This window comes from Neovison vison, chromosome 3 (assembly GCF_020171115.1).
Source record: "Neovison vison isolate M4711 chromosome 3, ASM_NN_V1, whole genome shotgun sequence".
Taxonomy (NCBI): Eukaryota; Metazoa; Chordata; class Mammalia; order Carnivora; family Mustelidae; genus Neogale; species Neogale vison.
Window position 1 is genome coordinate 66,691,906 of NC_058093.1, and position 25,271 is coordinate 66,717,176.

Genomic DNA, 25,271 nt, shown 5'->3' on the forward strand with positions numbered 1-25,271 from the left:
TATTCTTCTCCTATCCCCTTAACCCCCCATGTTGCATCTCCACTTCCTCATATCAGGGAGATCATATGATAGTTGTCTTTCTCCGCTTGACTTATTTTGCTAAGCATGATACCCTCTAGTTTGATCCACGTCGTCGCAAATGGCAAGATTTCATTTCTTTTGATGGCTGCATAGTATTCCATTGTGTATATATACCACATCTTCTTTATCCATTCATCGGTTGATGGACATCTAGGTTCTTTCCATAGTTTGGCTATTGTGGGCATTGCTGCTATAAACATTCGGGTGCACGTGCCCTTTCGGATCACTATGTTTGTATCTTTAGGGTAAATACCCAGTAGTGCAATTGCTGGGTCATAGGGTAGTTCTATTTTCAACATTTTGAGGAACCTCCATGCTGTTTTCCAGAGTGGTTGCACCAGCTTGCATTCCCACTATGAATTCCTTTTCAGTGAAATTAGAAAACAGACCTCATGTATAGAATATTTTTTGCACTGTTTGCTCTGAATATAAATATATCAGTTTTGGGGATAGTGTTAGTCTGTCATGTTTTTAAAATTTTTATTTAAATTCCAGTTAGTTAATGTACAGTGTAATATTAGATTCAGGTGTACAGTTTAATGATTCAACACTTAAGTACAACATGATACTCATCACAAGTATGCTCCTTAATCCCCATCACCTATTTGACCTATCCCCCATGGACCTCTCCTCTGGTAACCATGAGTTTGTTTTCTATAGTTAAGAGTCTGTTCTTAGTTTGTGTCTCTTTTTTCCCCCTTTGCTCATTTGTTTTGTTTTTTAAATTCCACATATGAATGAAATCATATGGTATTTCTCTTTCTCTAACTTACTTAGCTTAAAATAATACTCTCTAGCTCCATCCATGTCATTGCAAATGGCAAGATTTCATTCTTTTTTATGGCTGAGTAATATCCATCACGCGCACACACACACACGCACACCTCCCTCTCCATCTTCTTTATCCATTCATCAGTTGATGGACATGGGCTGTTTCCATAATTTGGCTGTTGTAGATAATGCTGCTTTAAATATATTTCCCTTTGAATTAATATTTTTGTATTTTTTTGTGTAAATACCTAGTAGTGCAGTTGCTGGGTTGTATTGTAGTTCTTTTGACTTTTTGAGGAACCTCCATACTGTTTTCCAGAATGGCTGTACCAGTTTGCATTCCCACCAGTGGTGCAGGAGGATTCCCTTTCTCCACATCCTAGACAACACCTGTTGTTTCTTGTGTTGTTGATTTTAGCCATTCTGACGGTGTGAGGTGGTATCTTATTGTCACTTTGACTTGCATTTCCCTCATGATGAGTGATGTTGAGCATCTTTTTACGTGTCTCTTGGCATCTGGATGGCCAAAGAATAGACATTCTTTAGGAGAATGTCTATTATGTCTTCTGCCCATTTTTAATTGGCTTATTTGGTTTTTTGGGTGTTGAGTTGTTTAAGTTCTTATTTGTTTTTTTGGGTGTTGAGTTGTAGAAGTTCTTTATGTATTTTGGATACTGACCCTTGATCAACGTCATTTGCAAATATCTTCTTTCATTCTGTAGTTTTCCTTTGCTGTGTAGAAGGTTTTTATTTTCTTGTAGTCTCAATAGTTCATTTTTGCTTTTGTTTCCCTTGTCTCAGGAGACATACCTAGTAAGAAAATGCTACAGCTAATGCCAAAGATCAGTACTATGGCCTGTATTCTCCCCTAGGATTTTAAAGGTTTCATGTCTGACATTTAGGCCTTCAATCCGTTTTGAATTTATTTATTTATTTTTGAATTTATTTTTGTGTATGGTAAAAGAAAGTGGTCCAGTTTCATTCTTGCATGTTGCTGTCCAGTTTTCCCAACACCATTTGTTGAAGAGACTGTCTTTTTTCATTGTGTATTCTTTCTTGCTTTTTTGAAGATCAGTTGACCATATAGTTTTGGGGCTAGGTCTGACATTTTATGTCAGTCATCTGTGATGTGGTGTGTTTCAAAAACTGCAGCCCATAAATAAAAGTTATATTTTGGTTATTCTATAAATAAGGCACACACTTATACCAATCTAAAACATTTTTTAAAAAGCATAATAGTGTGCTTAATATATCATATAAAACTAAATATAAGCAAAGCTAATCATCTCTTCCTAGGTTTCTTTTAACCTCACCCCTCTGGAATAAATTACTGTAAACAGACTTTCTTGCTTCATATGAATACATATAAAAATTATATAACTGGATTTTATTTTTTTTTTCTAAAATAAAATTATACTGTACATAAGGCTGACTTTGCTTCCTTTTTAAAAAACTTAATGTATCATGAATATCCCTGAAAATTTTGTATGGTATATATAGATCTCTTTTTATACCGGATTTCATTATGAACACGTGTGTGCACACATGCGTGGAGTATTACATGAATGAGATTAATATACATGCTTTCAATTTGTGTTGTTTTTTCTTTTTCTTCCATGACCTGTGATTACAACTTGGTTTGTGCATTCCTGTGGTTTTTTCTATATTTGTATAATCGTATACAATCATACTATGATTATATGGTCATTTAATCTTCTCCCTCTCTTTCTCCTCCTTCTGCTTTCTTCCTTCCTTGTTTTTGGTCATTGTTTACTTTCCACGTGAGATCACCCTTCCTCGCTCTGTATCTCAGTAATACTTCGAAGTCTTTACCAGTAGTTCTGATTCAGCAGTTCTCAACCGTGGTGCATATTAGACTCATGATAGTCTCCTTGAAGTAATACCTGTATCTAGGCTCCACCATAGACTAGTTAAAGAAGAATCTTTGAGAGTGGGGGTCAGGCATAGTGAAAGTTCCCGGGTGATTCTAATGTGCAGCTAAAGTTGAGAACCACTGCTTTAATTTAGTGTTTCTTTTCTTTATTTGGGGGCAAGTGGGAAAAGCCCACTTTTAATGGTCCATAAGGAAATAATTTACTTAGTATGTCTTTATTATTAGACATTCACTTTATTTTCAGTTTTTTTTTTTTTTAAATTCTGCTCTACCTTAGTAAACAGTAGCAATCAATGCAGTAAACAATCAATGTTAAGTTTCTGAAATTGGAATATCACTGTATGTATCTACTCTTTGATAGCCACTAGATGGAGATAAGTGTATTAACCAAAATTTCTAAAGATCTAGTTATAGTGGGACGCCTGGGTGGCGCAGTTGGTTAAGCGGCTGCCTTCGGCTCAGGTCATGATCCCAGCATCCTGGGATCGAGTCCCGCATCGGGCTCCTTGCTTGGCGGGGAGCCTGCTTCTCCCTCTGCCTCTGCTGCCACTTTGTCTGCCTGTGCTCACTCTCGCTTCTCTCTATGACAAATAAATAAATAAAATCTTTAAAAAAAAAAAAAAAGATCTAGTTATAGTGATGTAAATGTGATATTAACTCATATTTTTTCTGTGTGTTGCCGTTTAAAGAACAAAAAGTTCTTTCTTAGAATTTTTGGGTTTAAGAATTTGACATTTTCCTACAAAGCTAAATTTAGTCTGACTGTATGGTCCAGCCATCATGCTGTTAGGTATTTACCCAATTGATGTAAAAATATAGGTCCACACAAGAATCTGCACATGAATGTTTATTGAAGCTTTATTTTTAATCTCTCAAAACTGGAAGTAGCCAAGATGTTTTTCAATAGATGAATGGATAAGCAAGTTATGTATATGCAAATGATATGTATAAGCAAATATGTACAAGCAAATTATATATCCATATAGTGGAGTATATTCAGCAATAAAAAAGAATGAACTGTCAAGCCATGCTAACACTGGGATGAATCTTAAATGCATATTGCTTAATGAAAATAATCAGTATACTGTATGTTTCAAATTATACAACATTTTGGAAAGGCCAAAACTATATATAGTGAACAAATCAATGGTTGCCAAAGTTGGGGAATGGGCTTAAATAAGTGAAGCACAAGGTATTTTTTAGAGTAGTGGAATTATTCTGTATGAGACTGTACAGTTGGATATGTAACACTATGCATCTGTCAAAACTTTATAACAGTAAGGTGAATTTTAATTTATTCAAGTTTAAAAAGTCATTTAGGAGGTTGGAGGTCCCAGAATGGACTACAGAATGTGATGAGAGAATCTATATTACAAATACATGAAACAACCTCATTTAGGGGATGGGGAGAAAAGGTGCTAAGTAACTTTGTAAATTAGTGGAGTCTGTAATACTGAAGCCAAAGGGAACTACACACAAGCACTGTAGTCTAGTTGATGACATTACTCCTGTGGCACTATGGGTTTACTCTTCTGAAACCACTATCCTTATATACTGAACAGTTAGATAAATGGATGTGGATGATGGGAGCCAGATTTCTCACTGCTGGAGTGGGAAGTAATAGATAGGCAAGAGGAGAAGGCTGGAATGGTTCATGTGGTAATAGAGTTAGATACTGAAAGTGCTCCCAGTGGCCAAGCTGGAACAATTTATGCAAGAAAATAAATAGTATCAGATTATAACCCTGAGTATAAAATAAATATCCCCAATTCATACTTATATAAATAAACAAATGAATAAATAAATGAGGAAGAATAGACAGATTTCCCACGCAGAGGAATTCCAAACAATTTGGGGCGCCTGGGTGGCTCAGTGGGTTAAGCCGCTGCCTTCAGCTCAGGTCATGCTCTCAGGGTCCTGGGATCGAGCCCCGCATCGGGCTCTCTGCTCGGCAGGGAGCCTGCTTCCCTCTCTCTCTCTCTCTGCCTGCCTCTCCATCTACTTGTGATTTCTGTCAAATAAATAAATAAATAAAATCTTTAAAAAAAAAAAAAAAAGGAATTCCAAACAATTTATGTAGTAACTCACCCTCAAGCAAATGGAACAACTCTCCTCGACTCCTTAAGTATAGGCTGTACTTCATGACTTCCTCCAAAAAGTACAGTGTGGAAGGGGTGGAGGGAGTTATGTTACAGTAGAGAAAGGTGGCAAACACTACCTTAACCAGATGATTTAGGTAAATATCAACAGCGATGTCATGTTGGTATTATGTACCTTTGATATGATGTGATGAGAATGGTACTTTACCTCAGTGGCCTTCCTCCCTAAAACCCATAACCTAGGACTGATCTTGAAAAAAACATTAGATGAGTTAGTATTAAGTAACATTCTACAGAACACTTGACGAGTACTCCTCAAAACTGTCAAGGTCATCAAAAACAAGGAAAGTCTGAGAAACTGTCACAGCCAAGAGGAAGCTTAAGGAGACACGGCAACTGAATGTAATATGGTATCCTGGATGGGATTCTGGACTAGAAGAAGGACATTAGGTAGAAGCTAAGGGAATCTGAAGGAAATATAGACTTTAGTTAACGTATCAACATTTTGCCAATAAAAATGGATCAGTAATATACCAATATTAGTTCATTGTGACAAGCATACACCTAATAAAAGATGTAAAAGGAAACTGGGTATGGGGTATATGAACTCTTTGTAGTAGCTTGAAAACTTCCCTACAAATCTAAAATTATTTTAAAATGAGATTGTTTTTTGGCAAGTAAAAAAAAAAAGAGGAAAGCAAGAATGATGGTAATAAAAATTAAAAAATAATAAAAAATTATACTTCCTTACTAGAATTAATGATGTATGGTGAGAGTTTTGCCGTTGTGGCATTTGTCACAGGGCAGTCAGACTTCTTAGTAGAAAACAGTAAACTCTAATAGTGTGCTTAGTTTATGAATAGTAACTCACCTAGTGGGTTACTAACAAGTACTCAGTTGTAGTTAAAACAGAGTTGAGGCACCTGGGTGGCTCAGAGGCCTGTGGCTCAGGTCATGATCTCGGGGTCCTGGGATTGAGCCCCACTTGGGGATCTCTGCTTGGAGGGGAGCCTGCTTCTTCCCCCCTCTCTGCCTGCCTCTCTGCCTACTTTTGATCTCTCTCTGTCATAGAAATAAAATCTTTTTAAAAAATGTGTGTTTTTAAAACAAAATAAAAGGCTTCACATTTTAGATCAGTTTATGCAATAAAGAAAATTCTCTGTGCCTACCACTGGGCTACAAACCACGCTTCACTCTGTGATAATAGTGCTTTGCAGTTGACTGTTCCCAGAGGAGGCCTAATGTTTTGAAACAAAAATATGTTTCTCATAATTTTGAGGGCATTAAATATATCTTCCCTACATCATTTATCTTTTCTTTCCTCTATTCATCCAAGAAAACTTCGGAAATACAAAGACAAAACATGCACCAAGAAGATTTTTGATTGTTTTACAAATACTTATTTTAGTTTAATGCAGTGAGTTCATGTCAAAGGTAAAAGTAAAGGCAAAGTTATTTTTATATAAAGATTAATTCTATGTGAAAATAGATTTTAAGCAATTTAAACCAATATTAGAATAAGAAATTTTGCATAACAGTATCAACTCTTGAAGTGGAATTGTAATATTCATGAATACTGAAGCTTTTCTCTTTGGTGATGTTAAAACGAGTAGTTGACTAAATAGGTGTTAAAATGCTGCCATTGGAAAATGATTTTTAATCCCTTAAATCAGAATATATCTGAATGGAAACACCTTTATCACTTTAAATATTAGCTTTCATGATTCACATATCTCAGTAAGGCAGAGTTCTTAAATTCTTTTCAGAGGTTACATACTGTAATTAACATACAGTAGAAATTTTGTCAGTTAGCAGTTACTGTGTAACAAACCATTCCCAAATTTAGTGATTGAAAACAACAGCCATTTATTATTCCTCCTGAGTTAGTGGTTAGTGGGTTGGCTGGTTGTTTTAATTTGGACCTGACTTTTCTGTGAGAGGTTTAACTGGTTGGTTGAAATCTGCTATTCAGCTGATTGGGGCTGAGCTGAATTGATGGGACAACCCAGCGCTGCTCCATGTAGGTTCTCCTCCTCAAGCAAGCTAGCCAAGACTTATTCTCATATAGGTGACATGGTGTAGAGTGTAGGAAAGAAGGAGGGAAAGCATGCAACGTCATTTGAGCCCTTGTCTTGGAAAAGCATGTTACTTCTGCCTCATTCTCTTGAGTAAAGCAAATCAAGACCAGCTCATATACAAAGGGTGGGGAAATAAATTTTACATTTTGATAGGAGGAGTTTCAAAATCACATTGCAAAGATCATAGAAACAGGGATGGAGAAGTGGAGAATTGAGGCCATTTTGCAGTCTTTCTATAACAGTGACTGTAAACAGAACTTGGGCAAATTTGAAATAGTATTCAGAAGAATCATCTGCTTAATTCAGATAGATTCTTTTCTGTTCATGTAAAACCAAACAGGTGAATTAACTATCGCTTCATTTTGCATTTATTGTAATAATATTCCTTACGGTAACTTAAAATAGGCACTATTGTTTTTATTTATTTATTTTTATTTAAAAAAATTTTTAAAAAGATTTTATTTATTTATTTGACAGATAGAGATCACAAGTAGGCAGACAGGCAGGCAGAGAGGAGGAAGCAGGCTCCCTGCTGAGCAGAGAGCCGGATGTGGGGCTGGATCCCAGAACCCTGAGATCATGACCTGAGCTGAAGGCAGAGGCTTTAACCCACTGAGCCACCCAGGCGCCCCAGGCACTGTTGTTTTTAAAGGGCAAGTGTCAATTTTAAACAGAAACACATTTTAAATTTTAAAATTTTATTTAATTATTTTTATTAATATATAGTGTATTACTTGCTTCAAAGGTATAGGTCTGTGAATCATCAGTCTTTCACAATTCATAGCACTCACCGTAGCACATACCTCCCATAGTGACCATAACCCAGCCACCCTATCTCCCCCTACCATCCCTCACCCAGTAACCCTCAATTTGTTTGCTGAGATTAAGAGTCTCTTATAGTTTGTATCCCTCCTAGTCCCATCTTGTTTCATTTTTTCCCTCCTTGCCCTCCACGACCCCCCACCCTGCCTCTCAAATCCTCATATTAGAGAGATCATAAGATAATTGTCTTTCTCTGATTGACCTACTTCACTTAGCATAATACCCTCTAGTTCCATCCATGTCATTGCAGATGGCAAGATTTCAGGGTTTATGATGGCTGCATAGTATTCCTGTGTGTGTGTGTGTGTGTGTGTGTGTGTGTGTGTGTGATGTTTGTGGACATCAAGGCTCTTTCCATAGTTTGGCTCTTGTTGATATTGCTGATGTAAACATTCAGGTGCATATGCCCCTTCAGATCACTACATTTGTATCTTTAGAGTAAATACCCAGTAGTGTAATTCCTGGATCATAGGGTAGCTCTATTTTCAACTTTTTGAGGAACCTTCATACTGTTTTCCAGAGTGGCTGCACCAGCTTGCATTCCCACCAAAAGTCTAGGAGGGTTCCCCTTTCTCCGCATCCTTGCCAACATCTTACATTTTAAATTTAATTGTGTTGAAAGTCAGAGTAGAATTTAAGTAATTGAAGTGTGATTTGTAGCAGGAGTGTTTTCATTATTAGAATCATCTCTGGTTGTACTTGGATTGTTCATTTTTTACTATTACTGTCTCAGTTTTGCATCAGTCTTCATTTTTTAAGTTTACCTAAAAGAAATCATCGTAATCTCTTCATTGCATCAATTTGTATGACATATCTTTTTAGAATTTTTTTTTCTTTTTTTGGTGTGGAAAATATGTACAGGTATTGATGTGTGCATGTGATTGCCAGAATTAAGTATCTTTATTATAATACTTATTACAGAATATACCCTATTATGCTGTTCATTTAATAAAGCTTAAAAACTTTTCAACTTCTTGTTGAAATATAACATATGCATAGAAAAGTGCATGCATGTATCATGAGTATAGAGCTATATGAGTTGGTTTTTTAAAAAAAATATTTTATTTATTTATTTGACAAAGAGAAAGAGAGAGAGAGGAGAGGGAGAGGGAGAAGCAGATTCCTTGTTGAGCAAGGAGCCTGATTCAGGACTTCAGGACCTTGGGATCATGTCCTGAGCTGTAGACAGGTGCTTAACTGACTGGGCCACCCAGGCACTCCATGCTATATGAGTTTTTAAAAACTGGGTGTTCCTGGGTAATCAGCATCTGGGTTGAGAAATTGGACATTACCAGCATCCTCTAACCCCTTTATGTTCTCTGTCACTGCTTCATGTTCTCTGTCACTGCCGGTAAAAGTAACAAGTGTCGGGGCGCCTGGGTGGCTCAGTGGGTTAAAGCCTCTGCCTTCGGCTCAGGTCATGATCCCAGGTTTCTGGGATCGAGCCCCGCATCGGGCTCTCTGCTCCGCAGGGAGCCTACTTCCTCCTCTCTCTCTCTCTGCCTGCCTCTCTGCCTAGTTTCTCTCTGTCAAATAAATAAAATAAAATAAATTATTTAAAAAAAAAGAGTAACAAGTGTCCATATTCCTAATCCCATACATGTTTTGCCTGTTTTTGTTGTTTATGTAACCATTTAAATATAATACCTACTCTTCTGAGTTTGACTCTTTCAGAATAAGATGCTGTTAATATTTCTCCATGTCTGTATAGGTAAGGAATAATAACCACATATAATTTGGTCAGAGATCATTTTAAAATTTTAACTAAAATTGAGATTGGATGCTGAATGATAGACTCAATTATAAGTTACCAATAATGAATATACATACATATTTATTGTATATATCAAATATACAGAAGCAGTGGTTTTTTTCTTTTAAGAAATAAAGCATGATTTTTTTTAGTTTTTTGAGGAAAAGCAAAAAGGGATGTTGGTGTCTGTAATTACTAAAATTAGAATTCAGATAAAATTTACTGTGCATGAAAAAGAGGTCATCTATTTTATTTTCATGCTTTTAACCCTGTATCACTATAGAAGATTATCAAGCCTTACTTTAAAAAACTCCAGAAAGAATGATTTAGCAGCTTCTTTGAAGATGTGTTTTACTATGGGGATTTCCCTGAAGTTTTCAAGTTGATTGTACCAAGACAGAAAAAAGGAAAACTATGTGTGTGAGATAGAGTCAGTGACAATTTAATTCTTTAGCATTTAATCTGAGACAATTATTTTTCATGTCACTTCAGGTCAGGTATTTCTTTGTTTTCCTTTGAACCTGAGAGCAATAAGTTACATTCCCTCTTTCCTGTACTAAAGTTTTCTCCCTAAAAAGAGCAATCATGTGTCAAATCTTAATACCTTCTGGTACTTCTTTCGAAATCTTTTCATTTTGACCAGTTAATCTTATTCTCATTGGCATCAAGCTTTCTGGTTCTGATTCTACTCTAGTTCCATTGTATTCTATTGTTAAATTGTTTTTTCTCTGATTTCTTCATTGGCTTCTTTTTATTTCCATTAATACTGAGCATCATCCAAAGTTCTATTTTAGGTTTCTGGCTCCATTTCTTCTCAGTAACTCTTAATACATATTAGATATGTTTACTTGCATGAATCTTTATATAAAATATATCTGAACTTGACATCTTTCTTTTTCTATTTCTCTCATGTATTTTTACCTATTTATTTAGATATGCCTCCATCTTTTAAACATGTCATACATCATTTCTGTTTTTCTGGTTTTCCCAATCCCCTCTACTTATTTCTTTGCCACTGTGGACAACATCATGTTCTTCACAGAATGTAAGAGTCTTTATCTGAGTATCATTATTGGCTCAGTGTTTAATTTCTTGCTGTTAATGATATTAATACCAGAGGATTACTGTCATTTTCTGTAGTAGTTCTGCTTTATTAATATATATGGTTTTATCTAAATGATTTCCTTACATAAATATATATTGATTATCATTATTGCCAAGATATAATCACTAGAATTCAAAATAAAGGAGAAATGGTTAGTTCCTCTTTTATCGCCTCGTAAATATTGCCATTTTCTTCCCCAGGAGCTGCCATGTTATACATTTCCTTTCTGAAGTGCCTCAGGAAAAAAAAAAAAAATTAAAACAGTCTTCTCCTAAAATCCTTTCCTTCCTGTGTTTTGGTTTCAGTTTTTATATGTGAATGATACAACAGCATTTGAAGTGTATTTAACCATATAAATTAAAATCTTTCATTATAGGGGCACCTGGGTAGCTCAGTTCATTAAGATCTCCTTTCTGCTCAGGTCATGATCTTGGGATCCTGGGATCAAGCCCCTCATTGGGCTCTCTGCTCACTGGGGAGTCTGCTTCTCCCTTTTCCTATGTCCCTTCCCCTGCTCATGTCTCTCTCTCTCTCTCTCCCCCACAACTATCTCTCTCAAATAAATAAATAAAATCTTAAAAAAAAACCAAAATCTTTCATTATATAAACTGTATTTTTTTTTCTGATTGAATGTTTTACTTCAGCAAGGTTAATTTTTTCCCCCATAGTTTTAATACTATAAAACTTTATTGGTATTGAAGCACAAAATTATTTGAATTTGATTTTTTTTCTCTGTATTTTCACTGAAGAAAGATTTTTATCCTCAAGAATTAAGAGCTGTAATGTTTTTCACCTCAGATTCTCCTGAGAATGATATTCCTATGGAGATCACAACAGCAGAACCACAAGTTTCTGAAGCAGTATATGATTGTGTTATTTGTGGTCAGAGTGGCCCCTCCTCTGAAGACCGACCTACAGGATTGGTTGTACTGTTACAAGCATCCTCAGGTAAAATCAAAGTAATTTTTCAGTGGATTTTCTTAGAGCCTAAGTGTATACAACATGGTAATAAATATCTGTATTAATTGAAAGTTATATCTTTGTCTTGATATGATGATATATCATTGATATATCATTGATTATATCATTGATATAATCAGTGTCTTGATATATAATGATCTATATAGCGGGGATCAATTTAGATCTGTTAGCAAGGATTTTAAATTTGGTTTTATCTGACTTTCCTGGGTATGAGTGTTGGAAGAAGCCCTTTACAGAGAAGTCTCTCTATATGTTATACAGTCTTTTTCCTTAAACTGTGATGGTATATTACTTATCCTAGAAGGCCTGAACGGAGTTCAACTTTCTTGACAATTTAATTGTTTTAAAGTTGGGGCGCATTTTAAGCCCAGAAATATTGTCAGTTAAGTATTTTAACTACATAAGGCACATTCAGGTAGTTTTGCATTTATTTCTTGAACTATTAGAAGCAGTAATTCTTGAAACAGCTTGCTGAATATCTTTGCCAATATGTAATTAAAAATTAAAAAAAAATTTTTTTAGAGCATGTGTGTGGGTCATCAGGGGAGGGACAGAGGGAGAAGCAGAGACTCTCAAGCAGATTCTGCACTGAGCAGGGAGCCTGACATGGGGCTCCATCTCATAAGCGAGATCATGACATGAACTGAAATCAAGAGTCAGACATTTAACTGACTGAGCTACCCACGTGTCCCTAAAGTTTTTTTTGAAAAAATTTTGAAGGATTTGTCTGAATGCTCTCTATCCTTTCCCATGCTAAAGTATTTTAAGGTGTGATAACTCTTACACACTCTAGTCCTAATGTATTCAATCCATTTTCAACAGGAGTTTGTGTGAAGTAAAGAGAAAATAAAATTCTTTGACCTTGCTTCTGAGCATTTTTTCCTAGGGTGTTTATTCTCTAAACTAGTAGAGTAAAGTGGAAAGAGATATGAGACTCTCCTGAGTTCAAATGCAAGTATTGCTTGATGTAATCTGGCTAAGTTTGTTGCTTTCTTTTAACTATGGAGACATTATTGACTTCAGAGGATTGTTTGCTTAAGTAATGTAATATAGGCAAAAGGATCTAATGGGGTGCTGCTAAACTAGTTTATCCTCTTCTTACTTTTCTTGCTTAAAAATAAAATTCCTCTGGAAAATCCCAGTTGAATAGGACATTGGAGTAGAGCTGTCAAGACCAGAAGGGCCTACTAAAAAGGAAATGTATGGGGTACCTGGGTGGCTCAGTGGGTTAAGTATCTTGATTTTGGCTCAGGTCATGATCTCAGGGTCATGAGATGGAGCCCTGTGCTCAGCGGGGAGTCTGCCTCCCCCTGTCTCCCTCTACCCTCCCCCTGCCCCGGGCACGTGCGTGCTCTCTGTCTCTCTGTCTCTCTAATAAATAAGTAAATCTTTAAAAAAATAAGGAGATGTCTGAGAGTATTGGCTAGTTTTGTAGCTATTTCGGTTTTCTACTGCTGTGACAAAACTAGCCTATTAAATTATTGCCACTTAACTTTTTATAACTTTTTCACCAAATACTTCATAATCATTAATGTTTTATGTATTCCTTCATTCATTCATCCCACAAATATTTATCAGGAACCTAGGTGCCAGATACTGTCATAGTATAAAACAAAGCAAAACAGAATCTCTGCCCTAATGAAGGTAGAGATTTTGTTTTTGTTGTTTTAATCTTTATTTGTGTATTATTTTATATTTTTAAAGTTGCTTTGACCAAATTGTCACTTCATTTAATTCTTTTTTACAATTTTGTACACTAGCTAAACTTATTAATACTGGATAATTCCACTATATTGTAGCTCTTTTTTATAGATACAAGGAAATGAATAAGAAACTAACATGAAAAAGCATTAGATCTCTAAAGAGTGACTTTAATTGGGAACTGTAGCAGGTGAAGTCTCTGACTGTTTCCTAACTTTCTGAGCCTCACACACCTACTGACATCTTGCATTTTACCACTCTCTACTTTTTCCTTACTTCCGACCTCTATTTTAATCTGTCCCTTTTTCTTGTATCTTTTTAAGTTTTAATATGGGATATTTTATTTTATTTTTTGTTTCGAGTTTTTATTTAAATTCTAGTTAGTTAACATATAGTGCAATATTAGTTTCAAGAATAGAATATAATGATTCATCACTTACATATAAAATCCAGTGCTCATCAAAACAAGTACCCATCATGCATTTAGCCCATCTTCTCCCCCATCTCCCCTCCACCAACTCTCAGTTTGTTCTCTATAGTTGAGAGTGTCTTAGGATTTACCTCTCTTTTTCTCCCCTCCCCCTCTGTTCATCTTTTTTGTCTCTTAAATTCCACATATAAGGGGCGCCTGGGTGGCTCAGTGGGTTAAGGCCTCTGCCTTTGGCTCGGGTCATGATCTCAGGGTCCTGGGATTGAGCCCTGCATCAGGCTCTCTGCTCAGCAGGGAACCTGCTTCCCCCATCCCCTCTCTCTCTGCCTACTTGTGATCTCTGTCTGTCAGATAAATAAATAAAATCTTAAAAAAAAAATTCCACATGTAAGTGAAATCAAGTATTTGTTTTTCTCTGACTAACCTGTTTCCCTTAACATACTAAACACTAACTCCATCCACCTTGTAGCAAATGGCAAGATTTCATTCTTTTTGAAGGCTGAGTAATATTCTGTTGTGTGATACATCACACACACACACCATATGTTCTTTATCCAGTCATCAGACATTTGGGCTCTTTCCATAATTTGGCTATTATTGATAATGCTGCTATAAACATGTGTCCCTTTAAATTAGTATTTTTGTATCCTTTGAGTAAATACCTGGTAGTGCAATTCCTGAGTCATAGGGTAGTTCTATTTTTGACTTTTTGAGGACCCACCATACTGTTTTCCAGAGTGGCTGCACCAGCTTGCATTCCCACCAACGGTGTAAGAAGGTTCCCTTTTCTCCGCATCCTCACCAACACCTGTTGTTTTCCTGTGCTGTTTGTTTTAGCCGTTCTCACAGTATGAGGTGATATCTCTGTATCTGTAGTTCTGATTTGCATTTCCCTGATGATGACTGATGTTGAGCATCCTATCATGTGTCTGTTGGCTATCTGTAAATACACCTTCTTTGGGAAAATGTCTCTTCGTGTCTTCTTCCTATTTCTTAACTGGATTATTTGTTTTTTGGGTGTTGAGTTTGATAAGTGCTTTACAGTTTTTAGTACTAATCCTTTATCAGATATGATTTGCACATAACTTACCCTATTCCATCAGTTTCCTTTTAGTTTTGTTGCTTGTTTCCTTTGCTGTGCAGGAGGTTTTTATTTTGACGTAGTCCCAATAACTCATTTTTACTTTTGTTTCCCTTGCCATAGGAGATGTATCTAGTAAGAAGTTGCTATAGCTGATGTTGAAGAGGTTACTGCCTGTGTTTTCCTCTAGGATTTTTATGGTTTCAGGTCTCATATTTAGGTCTTTAACCCATTTTGAATTTATTTTTATGGATGGTATAAAAAAGTGGTCCAGTTTCATTTTCTTGCATGTTGCTGTCCAGTTTTTCCAACACCATTTGTTGAAGAGACTTGTCTTTTTTTACATTGGATATTCTTTCCTGCTTTGTCAAAGATTAGTTGCCATATAGTTATGGGTCTATTTCTGGGCCTTCTATTTTGTTCTGTTTATCCATGTGTCTGTTTTTGTGCTAGTATCATACGGTTTTGATAGTTATAGCTTTTTTTTTTTTTTAAGATTTTATTTATTTATTTGACAGAGAGAAATCACAAGTAGGCAGAGAGGCAGGCAGAGAGAGAGAGAGGGAAGCAGGCTCCCCGCTGAGCAGAGAGCCCGACGCGGGACTCGATCTCAGGACCCTGAGATCATGACCCGAGCCGAAGGCAGCGGCTCCACCCACTGAGCCACCCAGGCGCCTTGTAATAGAGCTTGACATCCAGAATTGTGGGGCCTCCAACTTTGCTTTCTTTTTCAAGATTGCTTTGGCTGTTCGGGGTCTTTTGTGGTTCCATACATGGTTTAGGATTGTTTGTTATAGCTCTGTGAAAAATGTTGTTGGTATTTTGATCAGGATTGTGTTAAATATGTAGACTGCTTTGGAAAGTGTAGACATCTTAATAATATTTATTCTTCCAATCCGTGAGCATGGAATGTTTTTTTCATTTCTTTGTGTCCTCTTCAATTTCTTTTATAAGTGTTATTTTCAGAGTACAGATCTTATACCTCTTTAGTTAGGTTTATTCCTGGGTATGGTATGGTTTTTGGAGCAGTAATAATGGGATCGCTTCCTTGATTTCTCTTTCTGCTGCTTCATTATTGGTGTACACAAATGAAACCAATTTCATTACATTGTTTTTTTATCCTGTGACTTTAAATTCTTGTATCAGTTTTAGCAATTTTTTGGTGGAGTCTTTTGGATTTTCTACCTAGAGTATCATGTCTTTTGCCAATAGCGAAAGTCTGATTTCTTCCCTGCCTATTTGGATGCCTCTTATTTGTTTCTTGTCTTATTGTTAGGCTAGGACTTCCAGTACTATGTTAAATAACAGTGGGGAAAGTGGATGTCACTGTTTTGTTCCTGATTGTAGAGGAAAAGCTCTCAGTTTTTCCCCGTTGAGGATGGTATTAGCTGTGGCTTTTTTGTACATGGCCATTATGAAGTTGAGGTATGTTCACTCTATCCCTATTTAGTTGAAGTTTTTATCAAGAATGGTTGCTGTATTTTGTCAGGTGCTTTTTCTGCATCTGTTGAGAGAATCATATGGTTATTCTTTCTTTTACTAATGTGGTGTTTCACATTGACCGTTTTGTGGATGTTGAACCACCCTACATTCCCTGCAGACCAGAAATAAATCTCACTTGATCATGGTGAATATGAATATGGAACATTTTAACCACATAATGGAGTAAAGAGACTAGTGAAATGAACTTCCATGTCTCCATCAATCTTCGATAATGATTAACTTGAGCTAATCTTATTTATCTTCCCCCATGCCCCAAATTACATTGAAGCACGTTCCAGACATCATTTCATTTCTTCTATAAATATTTTTACTGTTTCAGTTAAAAAGAAAGTTCTTATTTTTAAAACATAACCACAGTGACTCATAAGTAAATTAGTTCCTCAGTATAATTAAATATCTAATCAGTGTTCAAAATTCTCTAGTTGTTTCTTATTTACTTTATTAGATTAATTAATTTATAGTTATAGGGTCTCCTTGTAATCTTTTAATTAGCAGTTTCCTTTTCTTCTCCTGTCTTCCTCCTCCATTCTCTCAAGTAGGTGCTCTCCTACTCCCGTACATTTTACTCTTTTTTTTTACAAAATTGGCTCATTGAAGAACATTTTGGATTTTGCTGAATATATCCCCATGATGTTTAACTCTTTCCTCCGTCCACTCTGTTTTCTGTCTGTTTGAGATAATTCACTTTAAATGATGACTATTGCCTAGAGCAGTCAGTTCATCAGAGATCATAAATCTTTCATTTTTTGTTTATTACCTGAAATATTTCTATAAAAGAAATTTTACTTCATCAACTATTTTGGTTACTCTGACAAATAAATTATACCTGAAAGACAGGATAAATACCATCTTCTTTCCGTTTATTTAGTAGTGCTCCAAGTACTGAGGTAGTGGTTCTTTAGTACTTTCCCAAAATAATTAATTAGTACTAGTATTAGTACTAGTACTATTATATATATAATATATATAATGATACTATTAATTAGTATCATTATGATCTGTTGCAGTTAATTTCTTGTTAATGATCACATTCTTCTTTGTTCAGTGAGAGCCTCTTCATATTACTTCCTCAGTTCTTTTGATACAAAACTTACAGACTTGGGAGTTTACATCTTTTGGCATGGCAAGTTATACCTTTCTCTTAGTTTCTTTTACTGGGAAATGGTATTTAGAGACCACGGTCTGGGTGCTAGTTGTGCTTATTGCTCTAGACTTTTTTATAGCCATCAGTCCTTTATTGGCCTGTCTTGAAACCATGCATCAAAGAAGAGTCCCATGATTTCTCCCCTTAGTCTAACATTCGAGTTGTGCTGAATTATAGACTTTTGATTAGGAGCCCTTCAAAACACTGCTTAAGTTAAGGGCCTTTATAGCAGTTTTATAAAGTTCTAAAGGTATTGTTTTATATGCTTTCTCACTGTTGTGCAGAATGTCTGTTGTAAATATTATTGACTTGGGGAATTTCAGTTCTTCGTAGAAGAATACAATATTATATAATCTTTTCCATTTTATTACTCACCACAGTCTTTGAAAAACTCAAGAAAGTCAAAACTTTAAGAAAGTTTTAATCTTAGTGCTTTAAAAAACATGTAATAAACAAAAAGCCTGTAATAAGGAACTGAATCCAGAAAGACCTGCAGATTGAGATTTTTAAACCAAATATCAGTGTTCTTGTAGAAAAATGCAGATAGTCAAAAACATGAACTGCAAGGAGGGGAGATGGAGCTGTAAAGAAGCAGAATTTTTGTATACTATTGGAAGTTGATATTAATGTTTCCACCTTAACTCTTAGAAAGTGAAGGTAACCATTTAAGAAAAATCTAAGATAAGAAATGAGAAGAGAATCAATATGGTAAACTAGAATATTCAATTAATCACAAAAGTAAGTTGTAATAAACAAAGTGAGGAACATATAGAAATAAAAAGCAAAAAGCAGAATTAAGCCCTTCTAAATCAATAATTATTTGAAATATAAATGTATTCAGCTCTCCAATTAAAAGGCAGAGATTGATAGAATAGACTAAAAAACATGAATATGCTGTCTATAAAAGACATTTTAGATCCAAAGACACAAATAGGTTGAAAATGGATGAGAAAAAGTATTCCATGCGAATAGAACCAAAAGAGAGCTGGGATGGCTATGCTAATTTCAGACAGAATAGATTTTAAGCAAAACATTGTCACAAGAAGAAAAAGGACATTATATATTGATAAATGAGTCACTCCATCAAGAAGATAAAATAGTTATGAACATGATACATACCAGAGCCACCTGGGTGACTCAGTTGGTTAAGTATCTGACTTTGACTTGGGTCATGATCTCAGAGTCCTAGGATCGAGCCCCATGTCCTTCTGGCTCTGTCACACAGCAGGGAGTCTGCTTCCCCCTCTCCCTCTGCCCTGGGCCTGCTTATTCTCTCTATCTCTCTCTCAAATAAATAAAGTCTTTTTTATTTTGTTTGTTTTCTTTTTTTTTAAAAGATGTAATACATACCAAATAGGGGTGCCTGGTTGGTGCAATTGGTTAAACATCTGACTCTTGGTTTGGCTTAGGTCATGATCTCAGGTCATGATCTTAGGGTTGTGAGATTGAGCCCTGTGTCAGGCTCCTTGCTCAGTGCAGAATCTATTTGGGATTCTCTCTACCTCTCCTCTGGCCTATCCCTCATGCTCTTTCTCTTTCTCAAAATAAATAACTTTATTTCTCAAAATAAATAAATTAAAAAAAAAAAAGAATACATACCAAACAACAGAAACCCAAAATATATGAAGCAAAAATTGACAGAATTAGAGGGAGAAGTAGTTTTATGGTAGTAGTTGAGACTTCAGTGCCCCATTTTAAATAATGGGTAGAACAACTAAACAGAAGATCAAAAAGGGAAAACACTTCAGCGGCACCCAGGTGGCTCAGTTAGTTAAGCCTCAGGACTGTTGACTTTGGCTCAGGTCATGATCTCAGGGCTGTGAGATTGAGACCCATGTTGGGTGTGTGCTGAGTGTGGAGTCTGCTTAGGAATCTCTTTCTCCTTCTCCCTTTGCCTTTTCCCCCCACCTCTCTCTCTTTCTCCCCCTCTCTAAATTAAAAAACAAAAACAAAACCAAACCACTTTAACAACAGTATAAAACAGATCTAACCAACTTATATAGAACACTTTAGCCAACAAGAGTAGAATACACATTTTTCTCTGTTGTACATGGAAAATTCTCCAAGATAGACTATGTATTACACCACAAAAGAAGCCATAATACATTTAAAAAGATTGAAATCATCCAAAATATCCTCCCTGATCAGAATGGAATGAAACTAGGTCATTAAATTGGAAAATTTGAAAACTGGAAAATTCACAAATAAATGGAAATTAAAATAACATTCTTTTTTAAAATTTTTATTTTATTTTTTGTTTTTGATATTTTAAAATTTTTATTTTTTTTCCAGTATTCCAAAATTCGTTGTTTATGCACCACACCCAGTGCTCCATGCAATATGTGCCCTCCACAGTACCCACCACCAGGCTCACCCACCCCCACCCCTCCCTTCCAAAACCCTCAGTTTGTTTCTCAAAGTCCATTTTCTCTCATGGTTTATGTCCTCTCCTGATTCCCAGTTATGCTGAGCAAAATAAGTCAAGCAGAGAGAGTCAGTTATATGGTTTCATTTACTTGTGGAACATAAGGAATAACATGGAGACATTGGGAGATGGAGAGGAGAAGTAGTTGGGGGAAAATAAAATAACACATTCTTAAACAACTACTGGGTCCAACAAGAGATTACAAGTGAAATTAGAAAATACTTTGAAATAAATGAAAATGAAAACACAACATACTAAAACCTATGGGAAAGTAGTACACAGAAGGAAATTTGTAACTGTAAATGTTTACATTAAAAACAAAGATCCCAAATCAATAACCTAACTTTACACTTTTAAGGAACTTGAGAAAGAAAAGCAACCTAAACCCAAAGCTAGCAGATGGAAAGAAATAATAAAGATTAAAGCATTGGTAAATGAAGTAGATAATAGGAAAACAGTAGAAAGAGTCAGCAAAAGCAAAATTTGAAAAGCAAATTTGAAAATGTCAAAATTGACATTTTTATAGCTTGACTGGCCAAGAGTTTTAAAAAAAAAAACCAAAAACCACAGAAATAACTAAAATCAGAAATGGAACTTGTGAACATTACCACAGTCTTAAAGAAATAGAAGACTATAAAGGAATATTATGAACAATTTTATATCATGAATTTGATATCCTAAATGAAATGGATAAGTTCCTAGAAACACAGAAACTACCAAAACTGACTCAAGAAGAAATAGAAAATTTGAACAGACATTGAATAGTTAAAGAGAGTGAATCAGTAATCACAAACTTCTCAATGAATGAAGGCCTAAGATCAGAAAGCTTCACTCATGATGCTATCAAATATTTAAAGAATTATCATTAGTCCTTCTCAAACTTAAAAAAAAAAAAAAAAAGCAAAAGAAAAAGAAAAAGAAAAAGAGGGAATACTTGCTAATTCATTCTATATTAACAGCCTTATCCTGATACCAAAGACACATAAAAATATCACATGAAAAGAAATGATAGATATTCATCTTTTATGAATATAGATCCAGAAATCTTCAACAAAATCCTAGCAAGCCAAATCCAGCAGTGTATTAAGAGGATTATACATTATAGTTAATATTATTTTGGTTCCTAGCATCTCCCTCCTTCTGTCTCTTCTTTCTGCTGCTGCTGTAAATCTCTTCAGAACTTAGGGCCCACATTCATATATCTAATACTGTTTCCTGAAGAATATCCTTCCCATGCTTACTGAGTCTTGTAATAATATATGGCACTGTATGTTTATATCCCTACTCCCTTTTTTTGTGCTTTAGATATTTTACAATTATAAAATCTTATTAATATTATTTTTTCTCTCTTGCTATATACCTTTTCCCCAACTTTTCATTTTGAAAGTTTTGAATCTACAGAATACTCTTTCCCTGCACTCAACAATTGTTGACATATTGCCATGTTTGTTTTTTTTTCCTCTCTTATCTATACACTCATACACACACACACACTTTTTAGAAGAAAATGGCAGATGTCATGATGTTTTATCTCTGAATACTTAAGAATGTATCTCCTAAGAACAAAGATAATCTTCTATATTATTATACCCAAGAAATTTAATAGTAATATCTAATATTTTGTGTTCAGATTCTTAGTATTTTTATAACAGGTTTTTAAAATAAAGATTGATTGATTATTTATTTATTTGTTTGACAGAGAGAGAGAGTGAGTGAGTGAGCAGAAGCAGGAGTAATGGCAGGCAGATGGAGAAGGAGAAGCCGACTCTCGGGCTGAGCTGGGAGCCCAATGCAGGGCTCAATTCTAGGACCCTGGGATCATGACCTGAGCCAAAGGCAGACATTTAACTAACTGAGCCACCCAGGTGCCTCAGATTTTTTTCTTGATCCAAGAAAACGATCATACATTGCATTTAGTTGTCATTTCTTTTTCTTTTTTCTTTAAGATATTATTTATTTATTTGAGAGAGAATGCAAGCTGGGGACAGGGGGAGGGGAGATTCAGGGCAAGAAGCAGACTCTCTGCTGAGCAGGGAGCCCCGTGTGGGGCTTGATCCCAGAACCCTAGGATCATGACCTGAGCCAAGGGCAGACACTTAACTGACTGATTCACCCAGGTACCCCTTAGTTCTCATTTCTTGTTAGTTTCCTTGACTAAAATAGTTTCTTCAGGCCCTTTTTAAAATTTTGAAGCGTCTAGGTCAGTTCTGTAGAATATCTCATTTTCCGGATTCCTGTGATTATTTCCTTATTGGGTTTAAGTTAAACATTTTTGGCAATAGCATTAATGATGTAAATGATGTCCCTTCCCATTCTATCACATTAAGAGGCTCATAGTGACAGTTTGTCTCATTGTTGGTGATGCCAACCAAATTTGATCGCTTGGTTATGGTGGTAGGTAATCTATAGGATGATACATTGAGACTCTGACACTTCACCCTTTTACTTGATGTTCCTTGCCTAAATCAATGCATGTGTTATCTGTTACTATTACTCTTTTTAATACTCAAATTTTCTCAAATTTGGCCTTCAGAACTCCTGCAGGTCTTTATGATGTGGCCCCTCTGTGTTTGAATACCTCCCTTGCTCTTTATTACATACAATTCCAGGCTCCAACCCTGGATGCACTTCTTTCTCCAAGGATCTCTGTTTCCTTTTAGTGAGAAACAGAATATTTAGAAATAAAGGTTATTGATACTAGAGAATCATAATTTCTAGGTTTTTTCAGGGGACATGTTTTGAAAACCATTCATCCTCCATTACAATCCATCCATCTATCCACCCAAAGTTCATACTAATCTTCTAGTGTTACTTCAAAAAAAATTTGTCAGATTTTTAAGAATTATTTATTTTTTTTGACAAGTGGGAGGGATAGAGGGACAGGGAGAGGGAGAGAATCTCAAGCAGACTCCACACTGAGCATGGGGTGTATGCAGAGCTTAGTCTCACAACCCTGAGATCATAACCTGAGCTGAAGCCAAGAGTTGCATGTTTAACTCAGCTGAGCCATCCAGGCACCCTTGTCATATTTTAAGATTTATTTACTCTGTAGAAGAAAACTAGAATATCACTTTTTTTGGGGTCTTTAAAAAATATCCTAATTGTAGAAAAACTAATGTAGCTTGTGATAAATAACAACTTTCAATGAATCATGTTGAATCAGGTTGGTTATTTAATGAGATGTTATTTTTGTTGTTAATGTAGTTTTAGGGCAGTGCCGTGACAACATTGATCCAAAAAAATTGCCTGTCACTGAAGAGGAGCAGATTTACCCTTGGGATACATGTGCAGCAGTTCATGATGTGAGACTTTCATTATTACAGCGTTATTTTAAGGATGTAAGTACCCTTTTTATCATATAGTATTTTTGTCAGCAAAATTGATGGTTACTTTCTCCAGAGTTTTACTTTTTACTTTTTCTTCTATCAAATGTCATTCTTATTTGGAATGTTGAAGTTTATTAGAAAAAAAAGCTACTACATAGGTAGTAAAGAAATGGAAATCTGTTAATAAGTAAAAATTTCAGGTTGTAAGTGTTACAACTACGTTTTAAATGTTGTTTATTGTGAGATATACACATTCAGTTCAATGCAATGATATTCACTCTATAAAAACTTCTAGATTTACATTGAATATTTTATGAAGATTTTTGCCTCCTTCTTTTATTTGCACTTAAAGATATACAATAAGATCTCATTATAATGCTTTAAAAATGTAAAGTAAACAATAACTGACCTAGTAATGATGAGCATCAGAATAGGATGCGGTTCAGTAGCCTGGACTGAGGAGGAGGCTTCTGGTGGGTTCTTGAGGAGATGGTGGCTCTAGTGAGGGAGACATTGTGTAGAGCGGAAAGAGTTCCAGGTGAGGAAAACTGGGGCCTGGTCTTAGCAATGTAAGCTTGCCAGATAAACAGTCTAGGATTCAATTTCCTTGGCTATAAAATAGGGCTCATGTAATTTTTCATGCAATTACCTACAAGGTTAAAGATTTCTTTAAATCACTTTGCACATTTTAAAGGTCAGTATAAATGTATAGTAGAGTTTTTAATATTTAAGCTAGCCTTTTCAGAGTGCTCAGGTTAGATAGGGCTTATAAGGCAGTTTGGATTAGGTAATGAGGACCATGCTTCCATATGTTTTGAGGCTTTAAAAAAATTATTATTATTTGGAAAAAGAAGCCTGTGTGTGTATGTGTGTGTGTGCGTGCACGTGCATGTACTGGCATACATATGCACACATTTTCACAGTTTTTTCTTTATTCTCTATTTCTTTGAATTTTTTGGTAATATATATATGTATATATATGTCATAGACCAATAAATATCTTCATTTTGAAGAAAATGATTAAATTGTACTAAGTTCTGCTTTTGCATAAATTTACTACCACCTTTATTTGGATTTTATTCTGTTGCCATAATCCTGGTTTTGATTTTGTCATTTTGAATCACTCTAGAGTAGATGAGTAGAGATGAATTCTAGAGCCAAACAGAAAAGCAAAATAACTTGATCAAATGAGAATATAACCCAGACTTAAGAGCAAAATAAGTTTGAGGGAAGGGGAGATCTAATAAAGGAGATAAAGAGTATGGTATCTCTTTCTTAAAGTATCCAGAATAGTTATTCATTTCTAGAAAAAAATCTCTTTTGTAAAAATTCTGAACTGATATCTGAATTGGGCAGAATCTCTATTGTGTGTTTGTCAGTGATGTGGGATTTTATTCTTAAATATATGTATTTTCACACAATACTTTCCTACTTTCAACGTGGTTATTTATATACATAAATAGTATACACAAAATACCTAGTGTGTTCCCTGGACTGTATACCTCTAGAAGTGTAGGGCTGTTCTTACATCGGTTTTATGGTTCCCTCAGGGCATACCACATGTTGTGTGGGTTGTAGATGCTTACTAGATTTCTTACTGAACTACTCTAGTATGGTTTCGTAGGCAGACAGACTCTACTGCAGAAGAGTTACTGTTAATGGGCACTGATTTTGATTACAGAATCGAACTGTGTAGACTCTGCTCTCTTCACATGAGTTGCATGCAATTTACAGAGATGACCTATAGAATTTTAGTCATGCAAGTAGTACCTTACTGAGACTCTAGAGTATTATATATATAAGAGATGGGACCCAGTAGGGAGGGAACCTGAGCTTTGGAGTCGATAGACTTGGCTTTGAAGTGGGGCTCTGGCATTTGTAACTGCGTGATCTTGGTAAATTTTTCATTCCTTTTTTGTAAGGTTTTAATAAATATTGAGGTTAAGATTCAGCATTAAGCAATTCTTAGCACAATGATGGGCACATCATTGAAGTCTTTTTAAAATATTAGTCTTATGTTAGTAAATGTTTCCTGCCCTTTTTATTCTATCTGATTCATGTAAGAAATCTAACCATA

The 25,271-nt window shown here is 35.4% G+C and overlaps 1 protein-coding gene across 3 annotated transcripts in view; it reads left to right on the forward strand.

Moving 5' to 3' along the window:
• Positions 1–25,271, forward strand: part of UBR3 (ubiquitin protein ligase E3 component n-recognin 3) — a 253,610-nt gene that overhangs the window by 115,153 nt on the left and 113,186 nt on the right. For all 3 annotated transcript variants that reach the window (XM_044242304.1, XM_044242307.1, XM_044242306.1), the window contains exons 25-26: positions 11,402–11,551; positions 23,073–23,206. In XM_044242304.1, the coding sequence (XP_044098239.1) occupies positions 11,402–11,551; positions 23,073–23,206 (284 nt within the window). The remainder of the gene's footprint in view (positions 1–11,401; positions 11,552–23,072; positions 23,207–25,271) is intronic.